At 36.9% G+C, this 24,457-nt stretch overlaps 1 protein-coding gene across 2 annotated transcripts in view; it reads left to right on the forward strand.

Annotated features, from left to right (window-relative positions):
- Positions 1-20,505, forward strand: part of LOC131071624 (WEB family protein At5g55860) — a 46,203-nt gene extending 25,698 nt beyond the window's left edge. For both annotated transcript variants that reach the window (XM_059214005.1, XM_058007551.2), the window contains 2 exons: positions 17,749-17,936; positions 18,084-20,505. In XM_059214005.1, the coding sequence (XP_059069988.1) occupies positions 17,769-17,936; positions 18,084-19,988 (2,073 nt within the window). In that variant the 5' untranslated portion in view covers positions 17,749-17,768 and the 3' untranslated portion in view covers positions 19,989-20,505. The remainder of the gene's footprint in view (positions 1-17,748; positions 17,937-18,083) is intronic.
- The last annotated feature ends 3,952 nt before the right edge of the window (positions 20,506-24,457 follow it).

Below are 24,457 nucleotides of genomic sequence, written 5' to 3' on the forward strand. Positions count from 1 at the left end.
CGTCCCCATATCGGGGATGTTTCGGGGACTTGGGGACGGTTAGGGGACGTCCCCCCGCCGTCCCCAAAATTGCAAAATTTGTGGGAAGCGTCCCAGAAACTTGGGGACGACAATGACTCTCAAAGGGGACGTCCCCCCGTCCCCAATATGGTTTGAGGACGTTCCCCCGTCCCCTAACCTTCCCCCTTTTCCCAACACATTTAAAAAACAAAAAAAGACTCAAATGCTCAAAAAAACATTTTTTTATTTTATTATAGGTCTATAAAATTGGATTTTTAAACCGTAAACATGTCTGAATAACTTCCAAAAGCACTTAGAAATAATGAGCAGCAGCCTGGTAATAAATTTCACAAACACTTAGAACGCTGTAGTGCGTAAAAAAGTGGTTGTAGGTCTTCAATATTGGACTTTTCACAATTATGAAAGGTAAATAGGTCTGAATCATAGCCATAAGCACTTAGAAATTTGAATAACAGCTTGGTATAGAATTTCACAAACATCCAAAACTTTGTAGTGCATAAAGAAGCGGTTGTAGGTCATAATAGAAATGGAAGACTATCAAAATATCCTTCAACTAGAAATAAACAATGAACTACATGCAAACAAGTGTTGGCATATTGACAATGTATTTTCAATTATGAATGCATATTGAGTATTGACAATGAATTCTGAACACAAATGTGGTATGTTAAGGTTCTATAATGTACATATACTTGCTTTATCTATGTTTTCATATGAATATAATGTATATACTATATATACATGCTTTATCTATTTTTCATATGAGCATTTAAAATTTCACTATATATTTTAAATTTTCCCTATATTTTATATAGCCGTCCCCCCGCCATCCCCAAAATTGGCAAAAAAAATTGCCGTCCCGGAAACTCATCCCATCGTCCCCTGCTATCCCCATCCTGGAAACTCGGGGTAACATAGCAAAAAAAATGTCAATCCACTTCCAAATATGCCCAAGGAACTAAGATGTTGGTCCAAACAAGGAAGAAATGAGGTTTATGGAGAATTTCGCTCTAGACCCTTTGGAAGGGTCAGGAGCAAAATTCCCAATCTTGGACAAAATCCTCACTTTTCAATGCTTTCATTCACTTCCTAAGGCAAGAACATGTCCATTTACCCCCACTATGTCCAAGGAACAAGGCTTTTAGTCTAAACAAGGAAGAAAATGAGGTTTATGGAGAATTTCGCTCTGGACCCTTTGGAAGGGTCAGGAGCGAAATTTCCATTCTAGGCTGATTTTCACCATTTCATCACCTCAAACCTTCTTTCAAAGGCTAGAACACCTCAAGGTCACTCCAACCATGCCTTAGAAGTCCAAAACTTGGCCATGACAAGGAAGAAAATGAAGGTTATGTGAACTTCGCTCTGGACCCTTTGGAAGGGTCAGGAGCGAAATTCTTACTTGGGCTCATTTCTCACCTTTTTCCTCCCTTATTTGGCTTGGATATAACTTCTTAGGCCTCCTTCCATCATGATCAAGTGAATTTTCTCCTCAAGTTGGCATCTAGTTCAAGATTTTGTGAAGAAATAGGGTCTTACAAGAATTTCGCTCTGCCACCCTTTGGAAGGGTCAAAGCGAAATTTGCATTTTGGGTTGATTTCTGACTCCATTTCCCACATTTCTTCATTTAAACAAGTGAATTGCCTTCAATAATACCTGGGACATGGATTAGCTCATGGCTTTGGGCAATGTAGAGTGTCTTATAGAGGAATTCGCTCTGGACCCTTTGGAAGGGTCAAGAGCGAAATTCCTATTCTAGGCTCAATTCACCTTCAAACTAACTTGACTTTGTCTTAGACTTGATCCTAGATCCATTTCCTTCCATATCCTTGCAAATTTGCTCAACCATTCAATGATTTAGGTGAAGAACTTAGGTCCTTTGTGAAATTTCGCTCTGGACCCTTTGGAAGGGTCAGGAGCGAAATTGAAATTCGCTCTGGACCCTTTGGAAGGGTTAGGAGCGAAATTTGACATTTTAGCCTCTCCGTCAGGATTCATATATGGAATATAACATTAAAGTATAAGTGACATTTCCTTATATCTTTCTTCTTTCTTATACTTTAAGTTATATTCCATATATACTGTCAGGATGTTTGAGAGTGGTTTCAGACCTCCAGGAGTTATAATGCAAAATCTAATTTTTGGAGGATTCTTCAATTTTCCAGACTTAGTCAAATTTCAGGATTAGGATGACATTCCAGACTTAGCCAAATCTCAGGACATTTGAGGATCAGGATGACATTCCAGACTTCTCAAGGCGAATTCGCTTTGCCCTTGATGTAAGGGATGGGACCTAGGAGGACATTATGCATTCAACCAAGGTTTGATTTAGCAACTTGAAGTGCGACTAGATAGTACACAAAAAACACCCTAGGAATGATCTAAATTACCCCTAATCACTCAATTGACCTGACCTCTTGAGGAGATCCACCTGACTCAAGCAGAGCCTGCTACCCTAATGAGCCCCCTAGCGACCCTTCAAATGCAAAAGGTCAATAGACAAGAACCTAAAAGACCTAAAAATCAAACCCTAGAAAGCAAAAAGTAGGGGTCCCCATTTGCAATGGGGCAATGTGTGAATATGTCACAACACCATCTCAGGCTGAAATTTGGTAGAAAGTAGGCACATGATCTCAAGGTTTCAAATCCAATTTGGTGCTCAAAATTTCACTAGTTGGAAAAGGGCACCTAACCGTCATTGTCCACTACATTTCAACTCAAATTTCTATGACAAGTTCCTCTCTGCATCCCCTTTCCAAATTTGGGTTGATTTGTGATTATCAATTCTGCATTCACTTGTTTATGTTGTCAATTTTAGTTTTGCACCTTCTTACCCTAATTCTCACATTCAATTCACATCATTTCCATAGCTCATTTTCTACTCAATCAAGGAGTATTGAATTCACCTTGAGCTCAACCCTTTTCTAATAAGTTTGAGGTTGAACCTATGAGTCCATTCTCCTTCTGAGTGTGATTGTTGTGAAATAGGTTTAATTCCTAGTATCCATGCATAAACTAGTGAACCCCTACTTCCACCCATTACAATTTCATAAAGACCAATAATTACTTATTTCAACTTTTCGACTCCATATTGTAGGGTGGATCTCTAACTATTTGATTTGAATCCTATGGAGTTGATTGATTGGATGTATGATCTAATTTAAATATGAGAAGTTTGTAGATCTTGAAAAGGTTATGTTCACTAAAGAAGTACAATTAGAGAGAAATAAAAGGGAGAAAGATAAGATGATAAAATAGGATAGTGTAAAGCGGAAAATAATCGAACCCTAGTCGTTCTCCCCTCCCCAACTCCAAGGAGAGAGAAGGGAGAGTCACTAGGGTTGATGGTTTTCACTTAGGAGGGACTTTACATTCAAAAGAGGGGTTGAAACCCACAAGATCCAATCCCACGTAATGCAAGATTGGATTCTATATGAGTTTCAAGGGTTGTGATAGCAAGGATACCCTCTTTTGTAAAGAATGTAGATAGAAAGATTGAGCTAGGAATGCATGCAAAGTAGGAAAGATTCACTTATAAACTGAGATAGAGATATGATATGAAGCTGCGGACCTGGAATTAGCAGTAAAATGTCAAGACGGCACTGTCCTGCAAATTTGAGCAAAAGTTGACGGGACGATGGCGCCCGACGTGCACACGGTCCTCCGAAAAATCCGCGAAACGAAGGGGGATCTGTTCGTCTCTGCACCAGGATTCCAGATCTTCAATTTCAGCTGCGTACCTGCAACCTACACACAGAAAAGCGAAGACGATTGGGGGGGTTAGGGATGAGGGGTTTGCCCTTAGGTCAAACCCCGGTTTTGGAATTAACCAAGAAATGAGAAATGCTTGTAAATGTAATATAAAACAAGTACTAATACCTTGTTGTAAGGATGTTTGTATCCTTATATGCGAAGGTATAGATGTTGTTGTTTGTTGTATGTTGTATGTTGTATCATGTAATGTGTTGTAAGTGATCTCCTCTTCAATGGTTGAATCCTTGTCTTGAATGCAACACTTAGCCTTGAATGGAGACTTAGAATGATCAATTGCTTGAAGGAATGCTTGAATGCTTGAATGTTTGAATATCGTTTTCACCTTTTTTCCTCCTCCCAAAATGAGAGAGGAAAAGTAGTTTATATACTTGCCAACTAGGGTTAAAAGACTGATTTTCCCGACCTTAGGCCGACCAGGAAATGTTATTTTCCAATTTGCAAACAAAAAGGCCCGAAGTCCCATAGGAGACCGGGCCCAAAATAGGGCCAGGGACCAGGGCGCTGGGCGCTCTGGTCCCACCTCCCGGGACAGTAGGGTGCAAGGAGGATCAGGCCAGGGTGCTGGAAAAATGCAGTTTTTGGTGTCGTGAGCAAGTTTCGGGGTCTCCATTCAGGTTCAGTGTTGCGTCGCCATCGTGAAGACCCAAATGCAGTCGAAATTGCAAGTGTCACAATTTTAGGACGCTACAGATAGGATGGTGGTAAAGTTGAAAACTTGTTGACTATGAGTTAGAATTATTGAAGAGCTTACAAAACCTAAGGTAGAAGGAGAAGAATGTGAAGGAATATATGAAGATTACAAGATGATCATTAGGACTGAGCATAGTGATGTAAGTAAAGAAAAGGTTGCAAGATACATCAATGGACTGAGAAGAAGTATTGGGAAGTACTAAGCTTTGTGAGATTAAAGATAGTAGAAGAAGCATATCAATTTGCACTAAAGGTAGAAGAGAAATCAAACAGGAGATTTGGGAGGAAGTAGAACTGACAAAGAGAAAGAGAGTGAAGATTCTAGAGAAGTAGCTCATGACATAACAATAGAAGGCCCTGTGTTGAAGATGTGGAAGTAAGAAGAAGTAACAATACATAATGCAATGGAGGAAGAAATAATTCTTATTGTGATGGAAAAAAGGGTAGTAATATTCTATATCACAATGATAGAACAAATGGATACCTGTTGACGTGTATTTTGTACACCATCATACACAGAATAAAATACCTAAAGGCATCTTATCCTCTCTTGAGAAAATAGTCTCTAACTGCTGAAGATTCGCGTAAAGGATCAGTTAGGTAGACTCCAAGGTTCTTTGATGTAGGGTCTCTACGTGTGGACAAGCTCCAGTGGTATGATGTGATTTGTTGGGATCACAAGGGGACTTACATGTGATGATTGAACTTCCGATCTACTTTGCTGGACACAGGCTCTTACTAACTTAGATTTGAAAAAAAATGAAAAAAGGATAAGGGCGAAGAGAGGATCTAATCCTAATACTAAGAATGTAGGAGCAATGATTTGATTTTTGATGAAACTCTAACTAGGTCTTGTTTTGACATCAATGGAACATCTACACAAGGCTAGTGCGATCTTCTAAGGGAAGCTACATGATGTTCAAATCATCACTGCAGGCATAGATACCATCCAAGTTGATGCATATCAATGAAGAAGCGACAAATTGAAATTGAGCTTAAGCTGAACGATTCCAGTTGACTACACAAGGCAAGTCTGCAATCAACAAACTGCTAGTAGTATGGATATACGAATTCCATCATCAATCAATCACATTTCCTCCATTCATCTAATCATCTACCATCTAAGATTGAAGACTCAACAAGAAACCATGCAAATTGCAAGAAACGACACACTTCACCATTACTTCAATGAAAATGGAGTTTGTTTACAATCAATGGCAACAATTTCTTGCCTTGTCCTCCTATTCTACTCTAATTACTATTCTATCAACTATATTCTAACTCTTCCAACTATTTACATGCTATCTCTAACTTATTGCTAATTAGCCTTTACAAATGAAATGCCTGGGCTTATATAGTACCCACAATACAATTTGATGGCTTAGATCAAATCAAGATCAATGGCCAAGATTTAACAATGAAAACCCTAATTAGGGTTTGTTACAACCATTACATAACATTTAATGCTTGACCAATGACAAAATTGTATTGCTTGGACACATGTCCCTTCTAGAAAAATCGACCAATGGATAGCCGGGGTAGGTACATCGGAGTTTGTGCCACCTTCCATGAGTTAGGTACATTGACTCTGGACATGCTGAGGTGGACCACACTGACTGGAGGAGTGATGACTGGGATGCCACCTCATCTGACACTTGTAGCTTGCTAGATATTCAATTTGATGTCGTTGAGAGGCTATCTTTAATTGACTCTTGTCCTAACTCCTTTTGTCCTTGATGTGCAAGATGATGATGTACCTCGCCTTGGAACGCTGGATTGAAAGAGGTCGCCCCTGTCCTGGCGAAGACCGTCCTGGCGAAGACCGTCCTTGATCCGGCTTGATTTTCCTTGAAGAGATCTCCATTTAATGCCTACACAACATTTCAAAATTAGTACCATGATTTTGCAATACATAACATAAATTAGAGAGCAAATTTTAGGAAACTTAATGATAAGTCCTTTATTAATCATTTCCTAAAAACGACTATTGAGCTATGAATTCAAAATTAAGGCAATGATGATCAAAAATTCGAAATTAAAACAAGAGATCTTGCCATACCTTATTTGAGAGCTTAACTCTAAAATGCAAAATAACAAAATCGCCTAGGCAAAATTGACGTTAGATCTCTCTTCAACGTGATCCCCTTTTTCAAAATAGCAATTTCGCCACCTTTGATATGTCTTTGACGTGATCTTCAAGCCTTGGCAAATTCGCTCAAATGAAAACCTTAAGTTCGCACCACCTTGCTTTGAAACAAAATTCGCTCCCTTGAATACAACCTCGCACTTCTCCCTTTAATCGCATTTGAATGATAAAATGGTGATGTAAAAATGAAATCTTTCACCCTCCTTATATAAGCGCTTACACCATCAATTCATTAAGGCCGACTTGGTAATTAATAAGGCAATTTGAACGATTTTAAAACAAATAACAAAGCCGACCTTTAAAATACCAAGCGCTTCATTCAATTTTAATTAAGATAATTAATTATTATTTGCCAACGTTTTTTAATTTAACAATTTCGATTTTTTTAGAAGGCAAAAAACAATTAATTAATATTAAGTGCAATATTTAAATGCCATTTAATTGAATTTTCAAAAATTATCGATTTTCTTAGCATTTAAATAAATTCAAAATGTTTGTTTAGCGCCAAAATTGAAAAAATGGGAAGATTCAAACCTCATCGCCCTGGTCCCTGACTGAGGGACAGGAGCGATTCATCACTTTTGTCTTGATTCTTGCAATTTTACGTCCAAAATCTCTATCTCCACGTTGGATTTGGCATGTTCGCTAGGATTTTTTAAACTTGAGCGACTTGTCCTGCAAACAAATGTCCTTTAGGTGTGATATCGCCCTGGTCCCTTGGAGAGGGACAGGAGCGAACTAGGCATTTTGGGACCCTTGTGGACGTTTTAAAATCTTCAATTTGTATTCAATGAGTTCATCTCACGCTCTTCCTTGCCTTTGAACGTAAACTTGCTTGATCTTTGCCTGGATTTTGCCCTATGAAGGATTTCGCTCTGGTCCCTGGGAGAGGGACGAGAGCTATAAGGTACTTCGCCCTGGTCCCTTGGAGAGGGACAGGAGTGAACTTTGCATTCTGGACCATTCTCCTTTGTGTTAGCACTTCAAATTATATTCATTTGGTAAAGCATCTTCCTTTGGACCTCTTCAAATCATCAAGTGAACGAAATCTCGCAAGGACAAGGCAAAATTTGATTTGTAGCTCCGGTCCTTCACTGAGGGACAGGAGCGATTTTCCTCCTGGAGGCATTTCTATGCTCATGAAAATCTTCAATTTATATTCAATGGAAAGATCTCGCCGTTCTCCATCACTTCCAATTCGTAATTCATCTGGACTCTCTGCAGGAATAGTGAGATATTTGAAAACGAGCTCCCGTCCTTCACTGAGGGACAGGAGCGATTTTGCTCCTACAGGCCAAAATAACATGATTTTTCACATTTTAACACTTCACAAGGCAACAACAAATCATTTCCAATGCCCAGGATCAAAAATCAAAAAAGTCAAAATTTAGTCAAAATATTCAATCGGACAAAAATTCACACTTCACTCTCAACACTTAGACAAATTTAAGCTCTGCATCAACATTCCAATTGAACATTAGACCATTCTGGCGAATTCATTGCATTCAAAATTTGCATCCTAGAAAAGGAAGCTCAAAAGCTCTCAAAAACGACTGGATTTTGGCCTAAAAAGGCAAAAATAAAAACCCTAAGGCTTGACCCTAAATCCAGACAACTGACTGACTAACAAAATCCTAAAGACGAAAGCGAAAACGAACAAAAGACAAGCAAAAAGAGGGGGTCCCCATTTGCGATGGGGCGATGTGTGAAAACGTCACAACAATACCAAAGAGGTAGAGGAAGATATGGTAGAATTGATGAAAGATCTTTTCATGGAACTTGTTTTCAGTGTGGAGCTGAAGGTCAAAGAACATTTGAATGTTAACAAAGTCAATGAAATACAATTAGGAGACATGTAGGTAATGCGAAGGAAGAATTTATATAGAATGGTATGCAAGACTAAAGATGAATGTTGTAAAGTCATCATTGATACCACATGTTAGTAGTTAGCACAACTAATTTGGTTTCAGGAAGAATGGTTGACAAGTTAAATTTGAAGAGGTTAGGACATCCTAGTTCATATAAGATTGCTTGGTTGTAGAAAGAACACAAGGTATTGGTAAGTGGGCAATGTTTCGTGAAATTCAAGATAAATACGTATCTTGATGAATTGCATGGTATTTGTTGTTCGGTAGACTTTGGCAATATGATAGAAATGCTATACATGATGAGAGAAATAATACTTATATTGTGAAAAAGAATGACAAGAAACATAGTACCGTTGTGTAGTAGTGTCAAAATTTGTTTAGTGGATGGAAATTTTTTTTGATGGTCTAAGACATGAAAATGTGTTTTTCATTGATTCCTATAGTTTGTGGTGTTATATATGTGGAGGAAGCACCATAGAAGGAAACTATAGAATTTCTAATTGAGTATAAGGACATCATATCAAATTATGTACCAGATGGATTACCATGGTGAGGAGCATCAGTCACCACATGGATCTAATTCTAGCAGCAAGTTTACCAAATAAGACTTCCCATTGAATGACATTAGTAGAGAATGCAAAGCGAAACAAACAAGTGGAACATTTGTTGAAGAAAGGTTTGATTAGGGAGAGTTTGAGCCCATGTGTGGTGCTTGTGGTAATACAACCCAAGAAGTGGTGAATGGAAAACGTGTATGGACTCTAGAGCAATAAAGAAGATCACTACAAGTTATAGATTCCTTTTGGTAAGGATAGATGGCACAATGGATTAATCATTATTTGAGTGGAGTGAAGTATTTTACCAAGATTGGTTTGAAAAGTAGAATTAGAGGAATTGAATAGAAGATCGCATTTAAGACAAATGATGGACTGTATGAGTGGTTGATTACACTATTTGGGTTGGCTAACACACCTAGCACATTTATGAGGTTGATGAATAAAGTGTTGAAGAAATATCTGGGTAAATTTGTGATTGTCTACTTGGATGATATTTTGATCTTTAATAAGACTAAAGAAGAATACTATAACATATTAGACTAGTATTGCAGAGATTGAGAGAAGAAAAGTTGTTGATCGATGTAAAGAAATGTAGTTTTATGAAAATATAATTGATATACGTGGGATTTGTTATCTAAGCTGAAGCATTGAAGATTCATTAGACATTTCAGTGGCATTTGTGCACCTTTAATTGAGACTATGAGATGAGACAAGAAAAAGTAATGGACATCAAGAGAAAATAGAATATTAAAATTACTAAATAAAAAGGTAATTGAAGAACGAGTGTTAGCATTGCCAAATTTTGACAAGTTATTTTAGGTTGATTGTGATGTAAGTGGAATTGCAATAGGAGTAGTATGAATTTGAGAAGGTAGACCAGTAGCCTATTTTAATGAGAAGTTGAATGATACAAGAATGAGATAATCTATGATTAGAAATTTAATGCCATAATCCAAACTTTGAAGAAATTGAGACACTATTTGTCAAACTTGTTGGTTGAAAATTTTGCAAACCAGGAGAGTTTACAAAATTGTGGTTTCAACCACAGTGAATGAGATTAAATCTCTCCTAATTTCTAAGGGAAGGCTCCACCTTTCAATTCACTACTCTACTTTTCTAAAATAGTATACAAGTTTCAACTTCTAATCTAACCTAGGTGGTGCATCATCCTATGATCTTTTTCAGAATAGATGTTATTCTCTCCTCTTTTTTCAGAAAATAATTTACAATATAGAGCAGCAATAATTCTTACAATTTTACTCTTACAAATTAACTTAGAAAGCAAGAAGGATCAAAATATGGATAAGTAAATAAGCAAAGTTTCTATAAAGACCCAAAGTCCTCCATTGCTTCTCCAGGACGAGAAAGAGTGCTTAAGCTCAAAGTCTTAAAACTCACTGTTGTCCTATCAACCTTTTATAAATTCTTCTATAATTCAATGTGTGAACTAAGAAAATCAAAGCAAAGCACAAAGTCTTTAATTTGATTCCTTATTATAACTTTTGATAATCTTTATCTGAAACAATAATATAAAGCTCAAAGTCTTCAAGTTAAGGTTTCCTTTTCCAAGATGGCACAATAAAGCACAAAGTCTTTGAGGTGCTATCTCACTATATTTCAGCTAACTTTTATCTTGAAAACACCAAAATGAAGCACAAAGCCTTCAAAATAATATCACATCCACTAATTTCTAATTCTATTAACAATATCTCCTCAACCACACCTTTACTTGAGCAAAAATAAGAATTTACAATGAGAATGACATAAGAACAATCTCAATGTAATCCACAAATGAATCCAACACAAAGTTTGGATGCCAAAGCTTTCTTCTTATTTGATCAAATTTGTAAAATAGCAATAGGAACACAAAGTTTCTATTTTGCTCTCACTTGGGCAGAGTTTTGTTGCACATATATTAAAGATTCTAGATGGAAATTACAATAAGCAACCTCCTATATATAGGTGAGGTGCGTTAAGAAAATCTAGGAAAAAACTATGACTAATTCAAAGAAGAGTCCTATTTGATTTTGGACTCGTGCATTGCCTAGGTGCAAAAATGTAAATACAAAATGACACTTGAGGTGTTAAAGTCTTATTCCAAAATGCATCTACAAATCTAAACTATGAAAAATTCTAAGTGTCATTTTGATCCTATTTCATAAACTCTTCGAACTTTTGTAGAACCCCTTTCATCTGTTCTTGATCAGGTCCTTTAGTGTGACTTGTGATGACCTTGACCCGGGTTATAGAGTCTCTGAGGCTTATGAAACATTTCTTATGTTTTTTCAGAAGAGAGACTAGATTATCCAGATTTACCTAGATATCTATTAACTTATCACTTGAGGACAATGAGAAAACTTGTTTATCGACCTCTTCACCAATTAGCGGACTGAATTCTTTGATGATGATGTCTTCGTGAAGGGGCTTTTGATTTTCATCGAGGAAAGTGCAAGGGAGAGCTGATATCTTCTCGGTGATGTCTTTCCCTTTATCATTACATTCCTTTTGTGATTTCCTCATATCTTTGATAAGTACCTCTAGTGTGTTCATTTGATGTTCCAGTATTGCTCTCTGTTCAATATACATATCCTTTGAAGGGAGAACTCCATTATCAACTAGAACATCCAATTGGAAATATTTTAACTTCAACTTTAGCATGGTCACCAAAGATTTTAGGGCTTAAGGCTTCGGTCATATATGTGAATGGGGGCCAAGTTCTGAGAGCTACTTCTTTTCAAGGGGAGAAAGCCCAAGTCACATGAGGATCCTAGCCCATGGCTGCTCAATAGCAATGGGAAGTATGGGGATCCACATCCACTACCCTACCACCTCCACCTATTCGAAAACCTTGGTCATCATGCACCACCTCTAAGCCATTGTCTATCTACCACCACCGCTCAACCAAAGCCGGTGATGTGGCCTTATGGCTGACCCAATAATGTTGCTTGTTATTTTATTACATAAAGGGGTGTTTTTTTACCTGGGCATAGAGTATTGGATTTTTGCAAATAATTAGGCCTGGTTCTTACTTTGCAATTGGACATATGGGTTTTCTTGATTTTGCCTTAGGTTCCTCATATTTCAGTTTGAATTTAGTTTTCTATTTTGACATATACTTTGAATATTTTGCAAATTGTAGAGTTTTTGAGAAGATACAAAATCTTTTTATGGGGTAAACAAGGAAGAAAGGGATCCCTCGTAGTGGAATGTTTGCACTCTTCCAAGGGATTAGAGAAATTTTGGTGTACTAGATGTAAGAGGGAAAGGAATAGCCTTTCTAGAGAATTGGATTGTAATAGCAATGGAGAATGATTGGGAAGTCCTTATTTACTATCGAATTCATAATTTATACCATCTATAAAAAAATCATGGGGACATACTAGTTATATGACATACTTGGTGATTCCGGCACATTTGTGATCTTTGTTTTAACACGACTTAAGAAAATTTGGGTTACTTGGTAGATTATGTCAGTTTCACTCAATTAGTAATTTTCTATGATAATAATCTCATGGGTACTCAAGGTCAAACTTGGCTTAAATAGGTCTAGGTATGGATCCACCTCTAGGTGCTACTTGGGTATCCCAGGGTTTGTATAGGCAAACCTAAACAAGCAAAAAAATGCAGGTGGAATAAAAGAACACATTAAAAACTAAAAATAAAAACTTCATTTTGTTAATGTCTGAAGTTTTGGATCTAGTTTTAGCATGGTCTCTATTTTTTTAATAATATATTCTTGAGCTGAAATCTGAGATTTCGTTGGAGTGGTCCAAAATAATGCAAATATTTGATATAGTTATCTAGGCATTCAAACATATGTTTCACACACAACCCATAGTTTAATTCTTCTTGGTCAAATAAAGGATCCTCAAAGATATGAGCTTAGATTTGTCCATTAGACTCAACAAATGGAAGTGACAATTCAATTGTGTTGAAGAGCAATTAATTCCATAGGTCAAGGGGAATTAATTCTCATCCACTCCCCTTCCCTATATTCTATCTCATCTTTCTTGGGTTGCCAAGAACTTACCAGTTTTGTTGAGGCAACCTCAACATTTATCCATATGCTGAACTCTCTTTCTTATCCTTGAAAATTCTCCTATTTCTTTCTAGCTAGGTGTTCTACATTATGATTACCAGGGAAATTTTTCACAGCCTTCCTTGGATCTTTTTTTAAAGTTTGTTGACCAGGCTTTGATCCATCACCTAATATCCGCTGGTCCTAACTTATCAACTTCCATCCTTTCCAAGAAATGACTGTAAAACTTTGAAGCAAAAGGCAGTGCAGCTGTAAATGATTGATCTCCTCTAGGGCATTTTTGAATAAGATACAGGATTAATGGACCTAGACCACTAAACCCTCTCTTCTTCAAAGCATATAATTAAATGGTTTTCTTAGAGCTGCTACCCAAAGGAAATCATTTACCCTAGGAAATTCATACTCTGGTCATATGTTCTAGTGGAGGAAGTGCTTGACTTGCCCTTCATATTTGTGTAGATCTGTTCAATTGGAAGGTTTCACCAAGACTTGTCCCATTGCCACCATTCTAAACTAACACTCTATACTTGAGCCTGTAGTAGGGGAAACAAATTAAGATAGCGAAGCAGCACTCTTTACCCAACTAGACCAAGCTAAGTGGTAAAGGCACTAGAAAAGCACTCCTAGGAAGAATATGATATATTCTGGGTGGTAGAGACCCCTCAAAAGTGGTCATATTCTGTTAAAAGCAGGGGAACCATAATTGTGTGCATCCATTCAGATTTGTTTGTCATCGGTTTTAAGCAACCTGTTTCAATATTTATTATCTCTTTCAAGGGCTCCGTGAAGGTTTTCAAAAGTGTATTTTCAAGCTTGTTAAACCCTAGAATAGTAATTTGTAGTTTGAAGATTCAATTGAACTAGCTAGGATTTCAAGGTGAAAACTTAAGCAAAATGGGTGTTTTTTTTCATGAATTTATGGTTTGTTAGGGTTTCAAATGTTTTGAGGTGGTCTACCATGTCTAAGAAAGAAAGAGCCATTTTTAGTCATTTTTATTTATAATGGTTGCTTTTTTTGTAGAACCATAGAGAAGATCCATGCATCAGATTGCTATTTTTTAGCCATGACTTGTTTTAGCAGTTTCTTTTTCTGGAGGTCCTATTTTCAATAGAATGGTTGAGGGCCTATTTTAGGTTGCTTTTAGTTAGCTTTTACATCATCTTTATTAGGGTGATTTTATGCTTTTAAGTGCTTTCTTTTCTACCTTTCTAGTAGCTTTAGGCTTGTTGCTTTAAAGACATTGGTTTTTGGATAAAGTAACTGTTGTTCCTAAACACCCAAATTGGGTTTTGTAGCCTTAAAAATAAGTGCTCAGAGAATAGGTTTTCTTAATAATAGCTGAGCTATGCTTATACTATTGAAATTATTGTTCAATTTGGTTTATTTGTCCCTACATTTCAGTGTAATGATTTCATTAATCGACTTGAAAGTGGATAATAGCATTAAGCTTTTTATTGATGTTATTTATCTATTTAGGTTGTTGCGTTGTATGCAACATAGCTTTTCAAGTCCTGGGATCATGTGTTGTTTGCTAAAGTTATTATTGCTTTTAAAATTTTGTGAGCATAATCAATGTGATGCTTGCTGTTTTTGGCTGTTAGGAAAATGATGTAATCCATCAAATCTTGCTTGTAAAACAAGAGCTGTTACCTTTCTTGTGCTTGTACCCAAGGCAAAAAGATAGGGAAAAGCTTATTTCATTTATTTCACTATTTCCAAACCCCTAGAAAATATGTTGTTTAGTGTTAATAATTCTGTAATTTGTCTATAGCTTAGTGCCTAGGGTTAGTTTAGGTCTCGGGAAGCTTCAACTTATAATTTGAAGAGAGGTTTTATCTCACTGTTGTTTTGTTAATTTTACTATTGCCAAACCCTCAAAAAATGTTTTGTGTAGTGTTAATATATTTTGTCTATAGCTAAGTGTTTACGGTTTGGTTTCTCAGGGAGCTTCCACTTATTATTTGAAGAGAGGTTTACCTTATACATTGTTTGTGTTATGTTGTCTTGAAAAAGACAAGTCAAAACACTAACAAATTCAACCTGCAAGATTGAGTCATTTGGATTTCCATGTGATCAATTTAACCTGAATCCAAAATTTTGTGGCTGACTAAAGGTCTATAATCATTCTTCTTGACAAAGAGGCATTCCAAGAAAAGAGCTAGGAAGAGCAGAAGTCTTGAATTCCAAAATTTCACTGTTTAATATTCTACCTTTGAAATATATAAAAACAAATCTTCTGATTGTTCACTTTATATTTTGAAGAAACTTCATGTCTTCCAAAATCTGTTTAATTCTTCTTGCCTCTTTCTTTGAAAGTTTTCTTTCAAAACAAGTATCATCCACGAACTTGAAATGAGATTATTTTCATTTTCACAGGATAATTGAATTCTATTAGTACATCCATCTTGCTGATACTTTATGAGATCTCCTCCTGTTGCTCACGCCTGACCTTAATCCTTTCAAAATATTGAAGAAACTTGTGGTGGTTTCATTTATGATGACAGAGAATGTTGGATCTGTTGGTATCATTAAATCCTTAAACAAATTGTATCAATTGAACAACAATTTCTTTTAACAATCCCTTGTAGATTATCATTTGATCTATTAAGGAATAACTGACTAAGCATCTTGAGAGCATTTTGAAATGAAATATCAGCTGGAAAAAAGACTAGGATAAGGAGCTACATCTTTGAGGCTAGAAACAGGAGTAAAGGTTCTTACTTTACCTGCTTAACATTATGTGGTCTACTGGTAGCTCCCACTGAAAGAAACGGGATACTTCTTGTTAGCTATTAGGGTTTATTGGTTTTTTATAGTAGTTGATAATTGGTTCTCTAAAGTTCCTAGCAGTAAAACCCCAGTCCGGCTCCTCCAACTTGCCCCTCACCCTAACAGACTCATGCATGTGCGTGCATATGCAGACATGCACCAGCATGCATGAATACACACGTGCGCACAGACAGGCCCACACACAAATACAAAGAGGCAGACACACACAAACATTGGCATATCTGTAATTCTAAGTAATGAAAAGAAGGTTATTTTCTTCCTTCGTGTATATATATATATATATATATAGTTAGATAAGTTGGGGTCCAATTGGGGCACCTGCCCTTGAAATGAAAAGAGACAACCACCATTCAATAAACTATCCCACAGCTACTGCATGTACATTCTATTACATAGAAGGGATACATTATTTTTGTTCCATATGGGATCTAAGCACCATGTGCATGGACAATTTATTTCTAAATTTTGCTTTTTGGTTTGCTACCATTGCCTATATACAGTTTTCTTGGGAAATAAATCTCCCAAACCAGTGAGTCTCAAGGCAAGCAACCCTAGGTGAGTCACAGTGACCCAGACTTGGCCTTCTGATCATGACTGTAGGAAACCCAAAAAATTGAAAATGTCATTCCTTCTGCCCACAACTGGAAAGGATGCCCTTCACATGAAGACGTGCCAAATGTGACTGAAAAATGCCAAACACGGCTATATTTCATGTACCCTATCTCTGATATTTCAGTGCAACATTTCCTGCTTTGTTTTTCTTTTTATTTTGGTTTGTGTTTCCTTTTTTGGTATGTTTGTATTTACAGTTTGGGATTGCATATACTCTTCATTGATGCATGCTGTGAGTAAATATAATAGATTGGGTTTCAACTGTAACATTGCAAAGTTAAGAACAGAAGACTAATTATGCAATAACAGGTTGCTCACATTTTATCCTTATATTTCATGGTTTTTAGATTTTTCAATTTTCTGAATCCTAACTGAGTTTGAGTGTTGAGTACAAGTTTGAATCAGATATCAGCCAAACATGTCTGAGCCGAGTCCCAGTCTTGTAATGCTTTTGATTACTTAAGAATTAGAGATATGTCAATGTTTTCTATTTTAGCCAATCCAGTGGCCATAGAGAAGGCCAATACACTAACAGTGTATAGGCAACTCAACTAGGTGTTGGGGGAGATGAAGAGATTGCGGTTGATTGGCCAAGAAACATAAAAACTTGAGCACACCTGTGCACATACACAAAACTGAGTAAGGATGAAATAATTTGATTTTATTGATTGATGCAGATCTATAAATTCTTCTCATTGTTATTCCTGCTAAGCCATTTTCCTTAGAGTGGACCAAACTGCCAACAGTATTCAGCTGTTCCAACTCTGCTGGGAAGATTTCTTGGAAAAGCCAAAGTTTTAAATAATTTTCAGATTGTTTTGAGTTTGGACTTTAGAGTCTGTTGCCCTTGAATAAAGGACTTGACGAGTTTTTAGTGCTTCTTTTTCCTCTTTTTTAGGTAAACATTACATTAAACATTCTTAGGTTATATAATACTGGTTAACAATCTTTAAAAATATTTATTATTGAGAAACATTTGTGGAACTTCATTTGCATTGGAACATCAACAAGGACTGCAGTTTGTTAGTGGATTTTGACCAATTAGGAATTCTACTCATATAAGATTTTCAGTATATATTATAAACTAGTAAAAATATTTATCTAATTTTCTATAGAGCTAAGCCACCATTCAAAAGCTTGGAAGAATGCATGAAGTTAATTAGTGGACATTTTTTGTAGAACATTTTAATATTTTTGTTCGTATTGTGTACTTTGTTTGTGTATTCATATAATGACCCTATGCCTTGGACAGGGCTATAAACTCGAGGAGACATGGCAAGCAGTGCAACATCTCATGGTGCACCTCCTCATGTGTTTCAAAGGGCAGAAATTGACACTACAGCACCATTTGAGTCAGTGAAACAAGCAGTTAGCTTGTTTGGAGAGAGAGTTCTTGGAGGACAAATATATGCAAATAAGATTAAGCTTCCAGTTGGACAGGTTATTTGAAGCTGTTCCTCTCTTTTATGGTTGAAACTTTGGAATATTTTTTTTCAGTTTATTTGGTTATGTTTCTTATATTAGTCAAATGATTTTATTTTTGCTGGGTCATGTTCTATCTTCTGATGTTCTTCTGGTTGCTTATAGAGGCGGATATCAAAGGAGACAGAACTGCATCTAGTTCAAAAGGAACTAGCAAAATCGAAGGACCAGCTCAAAATTGCGGAGGGCACAAAGGTTCAGGCACTTGTTGAGCTTGAAAAGGCCAAGAAAGTGGTGGAAAGTTTGACTTACCAGCTAGATAAGACAAAGGAATCGAAAGTAAAAGCTAATGAGGCCTCTGAAAACGCCAGACTCTGTGCAGAAGAGCTAGTTGCTGCAAACATGAAAAGTAAAGAGCGTGGGATTACAGTTTGGCAGACAGAGTTTGATTCTGCAAGAGAGCATCATAGTAATGCTGCAGCTGAGTTAGAAGCTGCCAAGAAGGAGCTTCGAAGAATCAAACAACAGCATGCAACTTCCTTGGAAACCAAATTATCAGCAATCAAACAGGCAGAAGATGCAACTCTTGCAAAAGAAATGAATGCTAATAAAGCAAAGGAGATTTCAATGGAAATTGCCAAAGCTAATGAATCACTTGTTCTTGTTAAATTAGCTTCCATAGAAGCAGAGAAGGAAAAAGCTGCTATTCTAAAAGAAAAAGAGGTTGAACTTGATACACTTAAATCTGCACAGAGTGCAGAAAAAATATATGAAAATATGGGTGCTTTGAAGGAGGAACTTGATGCTTCAAAGCATAAAGAGGCAATGTTGGCCAAAACATCTGTTGAAATAGAAAATTTGCAAATAGAGCTAGATTTAGCAAAAGAGTCTCAGTCCAAGGTTGCTACAGCTTGTTTTGATGCCAAAAAAACTATGAGTTTGGTAGAATTGGAGACTCAGAAAACAGAACAAACTGTGTCTGATGCAAATTCTTCAATAGAATCTAAGGTTGTGGAGCTTGAGGAAGCAAAAGAGAATCTGAAGAAAGCTAGAGAAGAGAGTTTTTCTCTAAAAGCTTCATTGAATTGTGTAAGGGAAGAACTGGGGCAGGTAAGGAAGGAACTTGCTGAATTAACTAAGAGAGAGTCAGAAGCAGAAGCGACAGCAGCATCTTTGAATGCTGAACTTCATAAAAGCAGATCACGAGTAGCAGCTGCTGCAGCAGCTGAAGCAAAGGCGAAAGGTGCTACATCAGGTCTGTCACTGGCTCTACAACAACTGGCCTCTGAAGCTGAAGAGGCTAAGAAAGAGGCCGAAGCAATGAGAGAAGAAGCTCAAAAGGCAAGGTATGAATCTGATCAAGCAAAGGCAACTGTTACAGCCATTGAGAATAAATTGCAAGATGCTTTAAAGGAGGCTGAGGCAGCTAAAGCAGCAGAGATAGTAGCAATTGAGAGAATAAAAGCACTCTCTGAGAAAACAAATGCTGCACGAGCTTCTACTTCAGATTCTGGTGCTGGGATCACAATTTCACAAGATGAGCATGATTCCTTAAATAGGAGGGTTAAAGAAGCAGATGAACTTGCAGATATGAAGGTGGGTGCAGCTATGGCTCAAGTTGATGCAGTAAAAGCAAGTGAACAGGAAATCTTGAAGAAATTGCTAATTGCGAATCGAGAAATTGAAGAACTGAAGTCCGCAGAAGCACAAGCATTGCAAAAGGCAGAGATGGCTGAAGCAGCCAAGAAAGCAGTTGAAGGTGAGCTAAGGAGATGGAGAGAGCGTGAACAACGGAAGAGGTCTGTAAAATTTGAAACTGCACAAGAGTTAACAAACACTGGAAACAATGATTCTTCCAGGTCATTCATACAAAATAAATCGATTCACCCCGAATCACTTGCTGAGGTGCTGAATATAAAGATTCCCTCTCCTGGACAACTACAGGGTGGACAATCTGTTGATGCCTATGTTTCTCAGAAAAAGAAGAAACATCTCATTCCCAACATTGGGCGCATATTTAGTAGAAACAAAAGTCAATTGAATGATAGTTCTCTTAAAAATCAGTTTTGAGAGAATGTTACATGGCTTTGAGTTTAAGCAGCATTTGTAGCAATCTTAATTTGCTAATGAAATATCAACTTCTTCACCATCAGTTTGTTGGATGAGGTTCCATTGATGTGTAGCAGCATATGGAGGTGGAACACATTTAATGCATTCTTTTATCTGCAGTCTCCTCAGTTTCGTTCTGTCTGCAGTGAAATATGTGACTTTCTAGCAATGTTTCATTATTCAATATGAAAAAAACTTCCTGTACATGTTTCTTGCACAGAAATTTCCTAGCCTGAAGCCAAATAAATGTGTATTTGTGACTTTACAAAGTTAGTCTGATAGCAAGCCTATTACTGTATAGACACTGTTGGTTCTGTTAAAGGCTATAAAATGTTTGACCCTTATCGAGTAAGTGCTTTGCTTGGTTTATTCGGTAGTGAAAGACTTGGCAATGTAAGCTTAGAGTTTTGGAGAGAACTATTTTAAAATAAATATTCATATTATTTCAATCAACATTTATGAAATAATGATCTCGTGAGATGGCAGCCTTATAAGAATATATGGCATAACTGGTATTTCTTTGCCAGAGCCATTCCTACTTGTGTTGCTGAAGGCATGGGTGCGTGCTACCAGTTGCATATTCTGAGGATTTAAACTTATTTTGCCTTTTCCTATGTTCTAAATTTGCAACTAATTTTTTGAAACTGCTATCTAATTATGCACTAATCCATTGTATTCATCACAACTGCTTCACTATGTGTTGCTTTACCTTATTTCCTATTCCAGGGGACACACACAATGTACTTATATTGCATCTTCTAGCAGCTCGTGTATTTCTTAAATACAATCTAATTTAACGTAATATCAATCAGATCAATTGTCCTCTGAGTATCATCAACTTTGCACTAAGAAATATAGTTCAATACTGAGTGAGCAAATGGCCTCTGCATGTTGTGATGATTCTGTGCATCAGTTGCAATTTAGTTATGCAGGAAACACTTTAGCATTCTGGGTTATAAAAAGGCTTAATTGTTAGAAAACAGGGCATTAATTATTATAATGCAACATTGAACCAAGAGAATATGTGGCGTCTATGTACATTATGGATAGAGTATCTGCAATGCACTTCTGGATGTATATTTTTAACAGTCAGCATATATCATAGCTGCAACATAGATGGTGACTACTGCAAATGAAACATCCATTGGAAGTGTTTAAATCGGCTGGTGCTCTAAAAATATCTTTTGGATTTACTTTTGTCAATTGAGGTTTATAGTCCCCATCCCAACCCATACATGATGATATACTTTGTTGAGCACCCAATAGTCATGATACTTAGAAAATGTTTTAAACAATTCTAATTCATAAAGTTTAATTTTCAATTATAATAGGTCTCAGTTTTTTAAGTATTGCCAGGTTGTACAGATGTTTTCCTGTGATACTTTTGAACTTTTCTGCAAGTGAACCAACAAAAATAGGCAAGACTATAAACCTGCTTCCTGAAAAAGGGTGTGTCACAGTGCAACTAGATGAGATTAGCACTGGGCAAGTAGATAAAGGAAACAATTGGACATAACATTTATAGGTCTACCCCTCCTGTACAGGCCATCCAAACCCAACCTGTCGTAGATCGCAACCACTCACTGCCCAGACCAATCATTGGAGGAATTGAATACAATGGTGAGTGAAGAGATGGCCCCTACAGATAGATGAAGATATTTAACAAATTGAAGGGATAGCCAGCTGAGTGATCGCATAACAACGCCCACAGATCAACTCATAATCAGTGATTAGCAATTGCCTCGAGCAATCTATTATGATATTAAAATTGCTTTCTGGCAAGAACACCTGCTGTTCATTTTGGATTTTACATCATTAATCTATTTGTCAAAGAAAATGTGAAAACTCATTTCAAGGATTAATGAACTCTCCTAGAGCGGTTGCATGGGGTAGCCATTTTGTGTTTGTTTTGTAAGCAAAAATCTGCAGAGATTTTCCTCAAACATAAAAGCAGGCGGCACATCTGTGAAGAATCAAATTGATATTTAGAAGTATTAAAATCTTAAACTAATACAAAATTATTTTGTGTTAGGGAAGAAGGTACCCCTTTACTTCCTATGTGAAGGGACGTGCAATAGTGGCCGCCATGGGTCTCTACACTCTCCACCCCTCAAGTTGTGGCACAGTGGTACTCTACACTCTTTAAAGGAGCGGCTAATCTCCATACAAAAATGCACCCGTACAGGCATGGTAAGACATGTCTAAGATGCCATAACATAACATATCCCATCTTTCATGCGATAGCATGATGATGGAGTAAACCGGAGAAGTAATTGAACGGATGTTTTGACTCCCGCCCAAAATAATTTTAAATTCTTATCCCACCCAATATAATTTTAAATTCTTATGCTGTCCAAAATAATTTTAAATTCCTTTTCTGCTGCCATTTTCACGCTGCTCCTGCCCTGCCATTTTCATGTTGCTCCAGGTAAATTGATTTTGGTTCTTCAGATAAAAAATTTCTTCAGACATCTAGATTTTATAAGAGTTTTTTTGTTTTTGCGTACATCTCCAGAAAATGGCAGCAATGAGTGTCGATTTCCTGCTTTTATTTCAAGCATTTCCACAGCCCGCGCGTGAAGTTGAGCAAACCAGCGGCATTGCTTAACGGAGATTATTCGCAATGGCGATTGGAAATTGTTGGTGTCATGTATTGATTGAATACACAAATTGTAGCTTGTATTTGGATCTGTTATATGGTATATAATCTGGAATTTTTACAAGAAAGTTCATTCTTTCAATTATTTCAGTTTGTGCGTATATTTTTTAAAAATACTGCACAATCTGAGAATATTAATTGGATTTTTCATCAGATAGTAGAGGAACAAAACTGATATTAATAAAAAATAGATAACCTATGTTCTTTTATTTCAGGTAATGTTATTATGTTTCAAAACACACTGTTGCAATTATTTCAGTTAACATCTGTTCTTTTATGAGTTTACCTCCAATGATATGATACTTGCATTGAAATTGTTATCGTGATAATGTGTTGGCCTAGCTCAACACATTATCCAATAAAACCTTGACCAAGTTGGCCTCCACAAGATATCAACACGCTTCCTTTTTCATACTTCATTTGTCAATGCATATACTGATATTATCGGAATGGGACAGGGTCATCCGGACCCATAGATACTAACCCATTATAAGCATAACGTCTCCAATCTCCAAAATACAGATTCTACACATACCAAAAGTACCTCAACAACTGACATGACCAAAATAGCTAATATCGAGACATATAACTGACATCGAAACCAGAGCAAACACAATACAAAATTCTGGAGATGAGGATCTTCCTGATATCACTCCATTACAACAACTCCATCTTATTATAACCAATAGCTATACTAGAACACACAACACCTTCTCATAACAAAAAGAGCATACAACATGCAAACGACATCCGATTTACACATATCAATTGCATTCAACATCCAAACCAATCCGGATGTTGAATGCAATTGATATGTGTAAACCGGATCCGTATGACACAAAACTGCATAAATTGTCCGGTCCAAACCGGATAACTGGTTTGACATCAATAACAACAATATTCACACAAGTCTAACACATTGTCCCAATCTTTAGTAAGAAACTTGTAAAGTTCCTTGCAAGCCTGTTTATCTGCATCCTCTTCCGCAACCTTGTCCTGCAACAAACCTAGGGTTGCTGTCAAACTGTGCATTATTTTGATAGAAAACTTGTTGATGTTGGCGAGTTGCTTGTCTCAGGTATCCTACTTGCACTTCATCCCCTTTATCTCTTCTTCAAAGCTTGCAGTTCATCATTCATCACGTGGTTGTCCAAACAACTCCTCAACTCCTGAACCTCACGCTTAAGGACATGTATTTCACCTTCCTTGAGTTGGTCTGTCGGCTCAACATTCTCTTCCATCATCACATTTTATTGATCCTCTTCAGCAGAATGACAACGCATTTTTTCTTTATTCTTTTCCCCTTTTTTCTTACCACATTTCTTTCCCGTGTCAATATTTTCCACAACATCCCCTTCCTTTCCCTCAACCCCCTCATCACCAATATCTGACGTCATCACAATAACTGGGCCCACTTTCTGTAGAATTTCCTCTGGGGCCACTACATCCATATTATTAGCAAGGTCCACATTTTTTTCATTTGTATCCTAAGGGCCCAGTAGGGGGGCAAGAACCACCCATGTTGCCAACACCAATATCCCTTGTGTCCACATCCTCTCCCTCATGCTCATTTAGATTTCCACCATCACCGTCACCCTCTTCAGTATCCTTTTCCATTTCAATAATAGTTTGTTTCTTCTCTTTTTTCCCTCCAGTACCTCAAGAGGCAATTCTTCATGACCTTCTCCTTCCCCCGGTTTCCACATTAGGGTCCTCTTCATCTATATCCTCATAACTAGAGTTGATAATTATGATTCTTTTCCTTTTTTCA

Source organism: Cryptomeria japonica, chromosome 11 (genome assembly GCF_030272615.1).
Source record: "Cryptomeria japonica chromosome 11, Sugi_1.0, whole genome shotgun sequence".
Lineage (NCBI taxonomy): Eukaryota > Viridiplantae > Streptophyta > Pinopsida > Cupressales > Cupressaceae > Cryptomeria > Cryptomeria japonica.